At 43.7% G+C, this 12,841-nt stretch overlaps 1 protein-coding gene across 2 annotated transcripts in view; it reads right to left on the reverse strand.

Annotated features, from left to right (window-relative positions):
- Window positions 1–8,636: 8,636 nt before the first annotated feature.
- The window catches only part of HIKESHI (Hikeshi, heat shock protein nuclear import factor), an 11,204-nt gene continuing 6,999 nt past the window's right edge, over window positions 8,637–12,841 (reverse strand). For both annotated transcript variants that reach the window (XM_019474221.1, XM_019474222.1), the window contains 2 exons: window positions 11,268–11,386; window positions 8,637–8,866 (listed from right to left, as the gene is read on the reverse strand). In XM_019474221.1, coding sequence (XP_019329766.1) covers window positions 8,812–8,866; window positions 11,268–11,386 — 174 coding nt within the window. In that variant the 3' untranslated portion in view covers window positions 8,637–8,811. The remainder of the gene's footprint in view (window positions 8,867–11,267; window positions 11,387–12,841) is intronic.

Raw genomic sequence — 12,841 nt, forward strand, 5'->3', positions numbered from 1 at the left:
ATGGACTTGAAGAACACAATGTAAAAAGAGAGTAACTCGTACCCGTTACAGAAACATCCAATAGAAGCAATTGAATGTAACAGTGAACACACCTATAAGGTTCCTTTTAAGGATCAACATCCATCTTACTAAATTTTTTTTACAATTAAAAGTGGTGCTATAAATACAATAGTTCATAGAGTGTACCTCTATTACTTTGATAGAATGGTCAAGAAGAAGGGGTTTGGTTTTAGGTTTTGCTTCAAGTGTCTTTTTGCTGTCCACTTCCTCCCAGGAGCTTCTCCAAACTTCAGACAGACTCCTAAAAATACATACCAGGAGGAGCCTGAGCGAGGCCAGGACAAGTTAGTTCTACAGCTGATGGTTCACGGCAGGGGACCTGCTTCTGCTGCACAAGGCAGATCTCCAGGAGAACTACGTGTCTTCCACTCCTTTGCTCCAACAAAAGGAGAGGGCAGAAACCCTGAGCTGCACAATGCAGCTCTGGTTCCAAACTCTCAAGTCAAGGTCAGGAGGCCCAGATCTAGGACCCTTCAGTACCAAAGTTACCCATGAAAATGAAGCCAGCTGTGGTTCTGGGGAGCACAAGATGGTTGAATTATGCTTTGCCCTGTCAAGCAGCATCCTTTCATATCAAAGGAAGAATTCCTTTACGGTCGCTCACCTCTGAGCTTTATGGGCCTCTGGGAACAGTTCAAAGCTCAGACACAGACACCATCGAGAAGTGGTTCAGAGAGCACTTGGACCGTTCCTCCCTCTCACAAAATACTGCTAGACCCTGAACGTTGCTCTCAGGACGAAAAGAGCAGGTTCATTCAAATCAAGAAAGTAATCCTCTACTTCTGGAACAATTCTTTCCATTCAGTTACTAAACAGATCTGTGCACTGGAAGAAGACTCTGGAATAAAATGAAGCAGACTTAAAGGGTCTTAAAGAAGCCTGCTACACACACATCCTCCTGTAATTCCTTGCGACACATACTCATAACTTTCCAGAGTTCACACACACCATGTCCAAAAGAAACATCCCACAAGTACAAAGGCCCAGTGTTACCCTCCACCGTTTCCTCAAGAGGCTCACCTAACTGAGGACTCTCTTCTCTTGATTTTCTCCCTTGGTCCTTCCTTCATATCAACTGCCCTTGCTTTCGCAGGACCACTGCAAGGAAGAGCTGGAAGAACCCCTGTGAGCATGAAACACCACCACTCTTAAAACAGCATTTTGGTGAGGATTCACATGAGAATGACATGCAGGTCATAAAAACAACTAAGGCTATTAATTCCCCATCTGTCCAATTCTTAGGCCATTTTGAACGCTGGAACTCATCCAACTTGTTCCTGCAAATCAGTATTACTCCTGGTGATACTATTTTTCCCCCTGCTTTATCTAAGTCCCTGTTGTGAAGTGTTGGTTGGGAGATGCTAGAGACCTAGCAGAGTCTCTTTTGAAGGAGCAATTTTATTTCACAGAGTCTAAGATCTCTGTACTGACCCTGCCTGCACAAATTCAAGTTTCTGGTATATTCAACCTACAGACATTCTTCTGGGGAAGTTTGTGACCAATTAAGAAGAAAAAGGGCTGGAATTCCCAGATTGAGAAGTGAAGTTCCTTTTTGGCACAGGTGATGAACCTTTTCTACAACCATCTCCGGAATGATGTTTCTCCTCGGAAGAAAACAAATGGGCTCCATGAGAGAGAACCATCTCCAGAATGATGTTTCTCCTCAGAAGAAAACAAATGGGCTCCATGAGAGAGAGAAACACCACCACTATCGGCAGAATTTGGTATTCAGCATCCTGAAGGATCTCCCTAAATGTTTATTCCCTGCTGCACAAACCAACTTAGAAAAGCAAAGAACAGTTGGCACCTGTGAGTCACCAGAAAGGGAGAGCAGATCCACAACAGATAGAATGATGTTTCTCCTCAGAAGAAAACAAATGGGCTCCATGAGAGAGAGAAACACCACCACTATCGGCAGAATTTGGTATTCAGCATCCTGAAGGATCTCCCTAAATGTTTATTCCCTGCTGCACAAACCAACTTAGAAAAGCAAAGAACAGTTGGCACCTGTGAGTCACCAGAAAGGGAGAGCAGATCCACAACAGATGGATCTGTACCCTGTGCCACACAGGGGCCTTTTAACATTTGCCATCGGCATCTAGAAGGACAAAAAGAACACACACAATGTTCTCAGGAGTCTGCTCTCACATTACCTTTCCTGTTATCTTCTTAAAATAATCTCTGCTTCTTCTCCTTGGGGGATTTAGTGGGTCTTTCATGGAGGGACTTAAGAAAAAATTCTCCATGTTCAGTATTACACTGCAGGCTGCAGAAAAGATGACACCAGTTTGCATGAAGGACGCCACATTCCCTCTGCACCTTTCAGGAATGACCTCATCCTGCCACAGAGTTATCTTAGAAGTGATCTGCAGTCCATTGCCTTCAACAGCCTTGAAGGCTTTAGTAGGAAACCAAGTTACATGGGAAGGGACTCCAGTGCCTGGAGGAGCTCTGTCCACAACTTCTAAGGTCTCACTAATCCTTACTGTTAGGAAGCTGAGTCTAATGCAAATCCTCCTTGCTCCAGTTGGAGACCATCTGTCATCCCTTATCCCAAGCGTACCTGGAGACCTTTTGCTCTCCGATACGCGAAGAGCATTTTGAATTTTAGTTTTACCCTCCCCTTCACTTGGGTACGTACCCTCCCTGACTAACATCATAGCATCTGTAAAGAGGGAACTCCATCACTGGGATCACAAATGGAGCTCCTTTGCAGTGTTAGACTCAGGACGCATCCCTCTACAAACAGGCTTCCTGTTTGCCAAGAAATTACTTGTCCCATACTCCTGAAGAGGGCATTATTTAAGATACAATTTCTTCACTTAATTCTCACAAAAGTCATGGGAATTTCACAAACATGTGACATGTATGGATCCCATCTTCTATCATGTATAGTTCTGTAGAATGTGGAATTCTGCGTGAAATTCTGCACAGGAACATTTCTTAATAATTTTCCTGTAGTTTTCCTGTCTTTTTGTAGGCTCACTCAAAGGAAAGAGGAAAAAGCAGGTGAAACTTGAAGATGTTGCCCATATTCTTCTCTATGCTCTACAAATTCTGTCTAATGAATGATGATGATTTTGCATGATTGATGGCAGGCTGGCAACATAAAAAGCAATCACTTCTCTATATTACTTCAAGTGAAGATGTACATCTTCCAACCCAAGCAAGAATAAGCGTGGAATGTCCTGTGAATGAGTTTTTCCTCAAATAACCTCAAGAGAGGCAGAAAAATCCTAGTAAGGCAGTGCTACCCAACATGAGCTGAGAGGCTCTCACATCATCAGTCAAGGGCGACAGAAGCAGCCTTACTCACCTGGGAAACGGGATGTCAGCTTTAGGAAGGATGTCAGGAGCTCCAGTTTCTCCCTGGGGAATGATGCAATTCATCATCCCTTTCTTCCTCTGCAACAAGGACAGAGACAGGCGAGATGATTCCAAGGCCACGACCATGTTGCTAACAAAGGCAGCAAACCTTTCAACTGCTAAAAGAAGCAGCTGCCTCACCAAAGGTCTCCAACAAAGCTCTCTTTCGTTAACTATAGCCCCTCCTTACAACAAGCAGAGACACCACTGCTAAGAACTGATCCCAGGTAGTAATACTGCGAGGCTTTCTGCAAGGGTGACGCTCAACAGCTTCAACCAGGAGACAAACTCTTGACCAACAGAGAAGCCAGTGGAGGCAAGCACAGCCTTCTTCCCTGGCTTTGGGCAAATCCTTCAGCCAGGCACTGACTGCTTCCCCATTTATGCGTAATGGCAAGTGCCACCATTACCCTGCCTGGTTCTCCTACCCTTTCCTAAGCCTTCAGGGACGGGACACTGGGCTGGTTCAATCCTTGGTTCGACCCAACACAGCTCTTCTTCGGATCTTACATGTCATCAAGACAATTGATGACAAGAGAATAAATCTATAGAGCACCTGTATTACTGTACATAAAGTCTAGGCCAAGTGATCAGACAAATCACGGCATGCCAGGGGACACCAGTTCAACAGGCCTTCGAGATTCAGTCTGAAATCCCGTAAGTAGCATCGCTGAAACAGCAAGACTTACATTGCTAAGAACTTCTTTAAAGTTTCCCCGTTGCATCCAGGCTGAGAAGAAATTTTTCATAAAACCTCATTTTGGCTTTCTTTTGCCTGATAAAAAGGACACTCATGTCCAGGAAAACAAAACCAATATTCAGTCTGTTTGAGATGCAGTGAGAGAGATACATCACGGTCTCATTTACGCAGTTCTCCACAGTGTCACGGGGATTTGATGTCTCCAAGGCTACGGTGGCATAGTCCGATGGGACAGCTGGTGTAGAACCTATTAAGCAACACAAGAGGAGCAAAGAGACTTACAGAGCAAAGACGCTAATTGCAGTCAAGTTTCAGCAGCCTTCAGGCCCTCAGGCAGTGCCTTGCTACAGAGTGGTCTTCTTGAGTGCCATGATAAGGCCATCGTAACTCTGCACACACTCGCCGTGTGTGGGCACTGAGGGCTTGAGAGACTTAGTATGCCCTGTCAAACATTTCCAATTAAGAAGCAAAAGAGAAGAACTCCTCCTGAGAATTACTCAGGCCACTCCAAAATCCCATGAATTTATGAGCAAATGTGAGAGCTTTTGGGGCCAGTGACCATTCCTAGACAGCATTATCGGACACCCCACATCTGTTTCAAAGGGAAACAAGATTTTACTCTGTCTTCTTACTGGGAATAATTCTTCTAGCTCAGCCAAGGTTAAGAATCTTTCTGACAACATTGGGCAGTTGAAATACGGGTCTCTGAATGGGCAAACAATCGTTCTTTCCCACACGTAGCTCTTCCATAAGAAGAGCGAACGTCCCCAGCCCAACTATTTTGACACTCTAAAAGTGGAAAAGGAAAAAGCAACATGGACAAGGATTTGACGTAAAAGTAGCGCAAACACCCTTCAGCTAGAGGAGATGCAAGGGTTTTCCAACAATTGTGATATGTTGGGTGGTCTTTCCACTCTGGCAGTGGGGAACAGAGAAACTGACAACATTGATCTTTTGAATATAACTAGAGCTGGAATTGTTTTTTTCTGTACACTTACAGAAAAATCTGATTTGTGGCACACTTATAGACTACATTTTAAAGCAGAAACCCAACATCCCAGAAGTAAAAGAAAGGTAAGACTAATTATATTTAATGACTTTGGCAGGGATCAGGCTGCCAAAACCACTGGAGTATGAGGGGAGAAACAGGGCATAAAGATCACCTTGCCTGGTGCCAACTGCTGCTGAATGTAATGAGACACCTGCCTGCAAATTTCCATGATCTCTGCAGAGCAAATGAAAGATATATCATGCCCTAAGTCAGCAAGCTCACAACCACATTCCTAAACCATCAAAATGACTGAAGACACTGTCTTCAAACTCCCCCTCCTGCCCCACAGAGTACGCACATCCCTGGCAGGGGCTGCATGGCTGAGCTTTCAACTGATTTCAACTATATGCCTTCTGCTGACCCCAGGGCAGCTCTGCTGCTGAAACAGAAATTGCAAGTCGTTTGCACCCAGGGGCGCACACGTCCTGCCATCTGACATCCAAAGGCTGAAGGTGTCCTGAAGTTCAGTACCTGGGCTGCCAATGCGGAGGTACAAGAAGATGCGGTGGGAAGAAAGCAGAGAGGGGGCCCTGGCTCTGGCACAGCAAGCAGGATCTCACTGATGGAAGGTAAAATGATTCCTTTCTCACCCTTGCATTTCAGGCCATGTCTCTGGTGTGGAATAGGATGCTCCCTCACTCTTGACACTCCCTTTCAGACGTTGATCATGAAGTGTAACCAAATGACTGGGGAAACTCAGCCATAGATTTCCATCAAAAGCAAGAGGTCAGGGCTGGGCTCCACAGGAGCTGTGAAGACTTGCAAATCCCCAAGTTTCTCATGTGCCATGGCCACTTTCTCCCACATTTGATCCCTGGACAGACAGCCCCTAGACTTCCACCCAAGCAGCTCCAGGTCTTTTAAGCAAGCAGGAGCCCAGGTTGGCCGATCCCCACTTCAGGGAGAGCTGGAACCCTCTGTGCCCAGCATCATCCCAGTCCACTAGAAGTCAGGGCCAGAGCTTGGAGCAGAACCCAGACATCATGGCTGCCCTATTGCCCCCCTTGGAACAAGTGGTCAGATCTGCCACCAGTCCTGCACACCCACCCACCCCAGACCCCAAGGCTGAGACAGCAGTTACTGTAGTTAATACCATAGTTATGAGAGCACGCATGAAATGGCTCCTGACGCTCCTACCTTTGGTCATGTGAGACATGAGTGTTGGAAACAAGACTCTTTCAGATGCCTTGAAGTCACCTTCCTGGGGCCAGAAAAAGTCAGTCATGGTTTGTCGCACCCGCACACTAGGTTAGTACCTGGACCTGAAAGGGCAAAGGTATCTCTCACCTGTGCTATTAGAACCCCACTGCTCAACCTCCTCTACACTTGACAGAAAGCCCTCCAGTGCTACCTCCCCACCTCCCTTCTCCTTCACATTGCAAAGCAGCTCAAGAGAAAAGCAACTGCGAGAGCAGCAGGCAGCACCAGGACCTCCCAGCGACATGCGGGCAGGCGAGGAGAACAGGGCTGGGCAGCAGAAACCACTAGGTCACAACCAGCCCCACCGTCACCCATGGATCACAGGAGGGGCCGCGGCCTCCCCTGCCGGAAGAGCATGTTTTATCTCTCCCCTGAATGAATAAACAAGAGGGTTGTTTCTACAGCGTCAGGGAAGGAGCAGTTGAGTGCTATTTAATACTTCCCTTCCTCAGAGCCTGAAATAAGCAGAGAGGTTTCCTCCCACCCACAGAGACATTTACTTCCTTTCACCATCATTATCTCCAGAAACTGTTATGCAAATCCATCATGAACATGTCCATAGGGTCTGATAGTGAGGGAGAAACAGAACAGCATATCGGAAAATTAACTTCCACACCCTCTGTGCTAAAATATTCCCACACAAGAAACCATTTGCAGAAATTTTGTACAAGTAGGACGTGAAACTTGGTTGCAGGCCTGTAACTGGGTTGTGAGTAGTGAGCCCCAGCCCAACACCACCGTGCGTTTCCCCTCGGAGGGCTTCAGAGCAGCCTCTCCTCGAGGAAATGGGACAAGCCAGCAACAGAGAATGGGATGATGCACACAAAGACGATGCCTGGAACGCACTCTGAGGGATGGTAACTATCCTCGTTTACCCATCAGTCACACCTGGGCATTTCAAAAGCACCAGGTCCTCTATCCTCTTTTGCAGGAAACACCAGTGTCCCCTCTCCCACACATCAACAACTGGGTGGGGGGAAGAAATAAGGTCTCCTGCTTTCTCTATCACCACTTCCTTCATACGTGGCTGCCCCAACATTACATATAGGAAAACAGACTGCAGGGATGGCAGGCCTACTTCAAACATCAAACAAAGCATCTACAACAGACAACGTGCTTGGAAACAAAGCTGCTTCTTCATTGCAGCAGTCCTAGGGACATTGTGCCCTCTGGAGCATTAAATAGTGGAAACTACTGAAGAAAAGACACCTTCTTATACCAAACCGAAGGGACATCAGCTTCTTTCAACCCCTCCAGAAGAATTCAGAACAACGTTCCTTGTTTTGATGGAGACTATGGAGATGCTTTGTTGGAAGTTTTGAGTAGAATCCCAGACAAGTTCAAAGGAGGTCAAGAGAGGCTCACAAGATACTCAAAACAAGCTTCAGTTCACTGCGCTACAATGAGTTTCTTAAAGCAGAACGTAATAGCTTCCTCTCAAACAATGGAAACTATACCCCACAAGTCCTTGAAATAACTGCAACATTTTGATGTAACCCATTTTTCTCACAGAAAAAAAAAGTCTTCCAGATACCAAGAACCTTTATGCTGCTTTTTCTCCTCCTCCACGTCATTCTTCATACCATAATTAGAGAAAGCTGAAGAGGAAGACAAATTCATCAAATACCTCCACTGTCAATAATCTAGCAGCTCTCATCTCACTGAACAGTCCGGGGCTGCAAAGTACAAATCTACAACTCTGAATTAGCCCGTAACGGCCGTTTCAAAGCTATTTGACTTGCAGCAGGGAAAGAGTCCCCAAAGATTTCTCTTCATTACAGTTCCGTACATTTTCAAAGCTTTGACTTGCAGCAGGGAAAGAGTCCCCAAAGATTTCTCTTCATTACAGTTCCGTACATGAAAAGTTAAAGACGGGTACCCCGAGATCAAGCTCAATAGTGTCTTCACACCAAAAAGAGGGAAATACTGTTGTACCATTTATATGAGCTGGGGAGAGGAATATTGGTTGTCCACAAAGCGAAAGAACGTACAGTGTAAGTACCAGCAGGAAAACCATCAGCATATTCTCAGTTGCCTGATCACCCTTCAGAATGAGGCGAAGGAGAAACTACATTTATTTTGTTTACAACTGAACACCCCAAAACATTACAGAAGTACAAAACAGCGCTGCCATTTTTCATCTTGTAATTTCTTCCACTTTAAATGCAGTTTCAAAAGAATATTTCTACGCATGCACATGGAACACCGATTTCTTGTTGCAGCCAAGTACTTCAATTAAAAAAAAAATGCGTAGGCAAGTAGTTTTCACGGATTTTAATTTTAAATAATTTTCAAGAGTAATACAAAAGTTACAAGTTTGTCTATTCAGACTAATCGTTTTTTTTAATTCCCCTCCCAAAATTCTTCAGTGGATACTTGCTGCATCTTTCAGGTAACACTGTTTAGAAATCACTTCAAATGACACAATTTAAGCTTATGTTTTCCAGAAGAGAGGGTTCTGTGTCAGACGTCTGTGGAAGTTCTCATACCTAGGGAAAAAAAAAAACAACCAAAAAAACAAAAGCTGCTGCAAATAAAATGGCTTCAAAAATGATACAAATAATTTAGTCTATGTGGAGAATGTGATAAATTACATCTATTCCACACCAGGAAGTGAGAAAATCCAAAATCATCCTTTCCGATTCCATATCAAGAATATTGACGTATTTCAACAACAATATGTATTTCATTAAAGTGGTATCCCAGAGGATGCTCATTCAAGCTTAGTAAAATTTTGAGTGAATTAAAAGCGGCTATTTTGTGCATAACATTTTTGGGGCTAGGAAATCAAAGTTCAGGCAGGTGAGTCTGATGCTGCCCATCATCCTAGTAATCAGGCCAGGTATCTCACAGAAGAAACGCCAGCAAAACCAAACCAAGAAAACCTCGTACCATTTAGGGATACACTGTAATACGGGGAGAAACAAGGTAACACCACTGCTTCTGAATCCAGTTCAGCTGTTCCTGTACTACCCCTTCAGTGCTGCTCCATCCAGGACGCACAGAGCCAGCTTAGCACGTCTCAGTTCACAGGGCGGTGGACATGAGCTAGCAAGAAGCTTGACAGACAGGAGCAGGCTTGCACAGAGACCACAGCTCCAACTCGGGATCGCTTCCTAGCAGGCTATGCGTAACCTGCTCACAGGTAAGGAAGAGGGGACTGCAGACAATTCTGCACTCAAGGCTACGCATTGATTTGCCCTGTAGTTCTAATAGAAACCTTGAGACAAAATAGTCCCCATTATTTTTCCACCCTCACCAAATAATTCTAACTTCCATATTTATTATATATGGTAACGTTTTAGTAAAAATCTAATGAAGAAAAGTAATTCTCTAACACATAATGGAATCAAGTATGCACACATGCTGTCCTAATTTCACTCTCCATACTCACAGAAACAAGCAAACCACAAACAAACCAAACATCAGAATTCATTATTGACCTACAGTGAACAAATAGGGAAAGTATACAATTTCTGTGACTTTCTAAAAAAAAAACCAAACCCAAAAAACAACAAACCCCACAGGCTTTGAGCTACAAAAGACTAAAAACCCCTTTCAATCCTCACAAACCCAAGCTGTAAGGTATCAAGAGGTACTGCCAATGAAACACAGAAAAAAAGAAGGTTCTCCCACATCTCATAGCTCCTAACCCAACTCAAATGAGAAAAGACACTCTAAAGCGTTTTAAACCCACTCAAATTAGAGAAAGGCTTATTTACGAATGAATTTCTAAGCCAAACCATTGAATTTCCATTGCAGTCAGCCCATTGCCAAGACCTAAGATACTCTACATATTACAAGCTGTAATTAAACACATCATAATGACACTCAAACATATGAACAGAGCCAAAAAAAAGGGTTTTTTTCTGTGGCTGTAATCACATTAACAGATTTCTATACACAAATGTGTTCAGTTTTTTAGAGTTATGCCTCACTTCACTACACTGTTTTGAACAACAACCAAAAGCAAATTCAGCATCATCCAGGCAACAGCCAGCCATAACCCTGCTTCTTTAGCCTGTCTTCCCTTTGATTTCTTTCATCAGAGACCTCAACCACGTATGTTCATGCAGTCCATAGAGTTACCTTCTAAATAGAGGAGATCTGCATCAAGGTATGCTCCCAAAGAAAATATATTGCTTATGTTAACTGCCTGCGTATTCACGAGATTCGTACTAATGATAAAACTGTATTCAGCAAGCCCAAAATACTGTTTCAGAAAGGGTTTAGGTTAATACTGTAGAGGCTGAAGAGCGCTAAACTGATAAACTATAGGACAGAATTTTTCAGACATCCTAAAGGACTGCCTGCAGTTCACAATTTATCTCCAGACTCCATGGGCTATCCTTGTAGACAGTTATTTCTTAAACCAGTCCCTGGAAAACAACTCTCAGAGAGACTTTTGCATTTGTGCTCAAGGGTCTTGGTGACAGAACCAGGTCAACTAGGAACACGGTTTCTCTACCTCTCCCATATTCTTAAGCAATGGAACTATGCTGGAACTATGTCTAGGAAAAGACCGAGGTTAACAAATGAGCACAAATTGACAAGTATCGGTGTGTTCTGTCTTCCCATGACTCCAGAGCATTTGCATCATCAGCAACATAGTGCAAATCCACATATGTCAAAGGTGACATTTCTAGAAGTAAAAAAAATTTCATAGGCTGTATAGCACTTTTCTAACAAAAAATCGATATGAAGATGCTGACAAATAAGTATAAGAACAGTGGATAGAACCTCTCTATACTTGAGATAAATAACAACAAACACTTTTAAACATTTTTGCATCATCTCACTGACTAGCGTGACAGTAGTTCAATACTTAGAAATCAGCTGGTTTAATGCCTAGAAAAAAGAACACTTGTTACCAGAGATCATTGCCATTACCATTTCAGAACTACATTTGCAGGAATGAAAGCTTCAGAAGGATTTGGGGTCATCTGTGCCTGAGTAACAGCAAATGAGGAAGCAAAGTTATAGAAGTTATCCAACATCTTCTGAGTGAACTGAAATAAAAAGAGAGACATTTTAAGTAAGTTCTTTATTCAATTTGATTTTTTGTGCAAAAGTTTAACAGATACACAACTCCTGTATGACGTAAAATTAGCATTGTCATCTAAAACACAATGGGAAAGTGGATATAGAAGGTCCAGGGACATCCGTTTTAAATTGATCAAAACATCCTAACTCTCAGTCTTGCCCTCAGATCCATCCAGCATCCAGAAGTCATTTCTAGAATCTTTGCTTGCCCTCTCCCTGCCCAATTTTATCCAACTGGATAAACAGCTTTGGGAAGAACATCATCTTACTGTGATGAAGAAATGATGCAGTGACAAGAGCTTCCCTTTCCTCCAAATTAAACCATCAGAAGAACTGTAGACCAGGTCAAAGCTGCCATTCCAGCTCATAGCAAAACACTAGTTGTTAAAACAGCTGAAAACTTTGCAATCTGCCTTGTTACGTTACAACTCATTGTCAGACTCCAGCGACCGGGAAATTTCCTTTAGCTTTCACCACAGAAGGGCTGCTATCCTGGCATCCTCTGCCACGAGATCTCGCTGGGGAAAACACGGAAAAGATGCATAGGAAACTCCTAAACTGTAGGAATAAGGAAGTAAAAGAGTGAAAGAGAGGCCAAGAAGTAGTAAGCCCTGTGTGCAGAGGATGAGGCTGTAGGACATTCCCAGCCAGTCTACAAATACATGAGCCTATGGTACCTCCTTCTTTCCCCTATTCTTTTTATTTTAAAAAAGTATGCATTGTTTTGGTGGGAGAACAAACTATTTTCATAGACAGTGAAATGATGGAGGAAACCAGAGCCTAAGGCAATATATGCACACTCTTGTGCTTCCCTCCACCTGCTCTGACAAAAGGAGTGGAAGAACTGATGTCCTAGAACCTCAGTCTCCCCCCACTCACATGCAGAACTCTGTGGTTTTGTCCCACTTTTTTTGTAGCGGGAGAGCAACCCCTCAACTTAGAGTAGCAACAGATGGTTTTGCCTTTAAAAAAAAATACTTTTATTGCTATAATGTAGCAGTTCCAAAGAGATGATGTCAAGTATTAAATAAAAGCCATTAGTCATTCACAAACATGCTCCCAGTCGTATCCTCTTCCTCTGCTATCTACTCCCTCAAAGGCTTCCTTCAACTATGACTTTATACATTTTCTCTATAGGAGTAACTATTACTTCAACCTTTGGCTCAACTGTATTCCTTGAAAGCAATATACAATTTCAGTTAGGATGCTGTGCTGCTTTTGGCTGGGATAGAGTTAATTTTCTTCACAGTAGCTAGTATGGGGCTGTGTTTGGATTTGTGCTGGAAACAGTGTTGATAATACAGGGATGTTTTCGTTACTGCTGAGCAGTGCTTACACAGAGTCAAGGCCTTTGCTGCTCTCACCCCACCCCACCAGCGAGGAGGCTGGGGGTGCACAAGAAGTTGGGAGGGGACACAGCC

This window comes from Aptenodytes forsteri, unplaced genomic scaffold (genome assembly GCF_000699145.1).
Source record: "Aptenodytes forsteri isolate BGI_AS27 unplaced genomic scaffold, ASM69914v1 Scaffold873, whole genome shotgun sequence".
NCBI lineage: Eukaryota > Metazoa > Chordata > Aves > Sphenisciformes > Spheniscidae > Aptenodytes > Aptenodytes forsteri.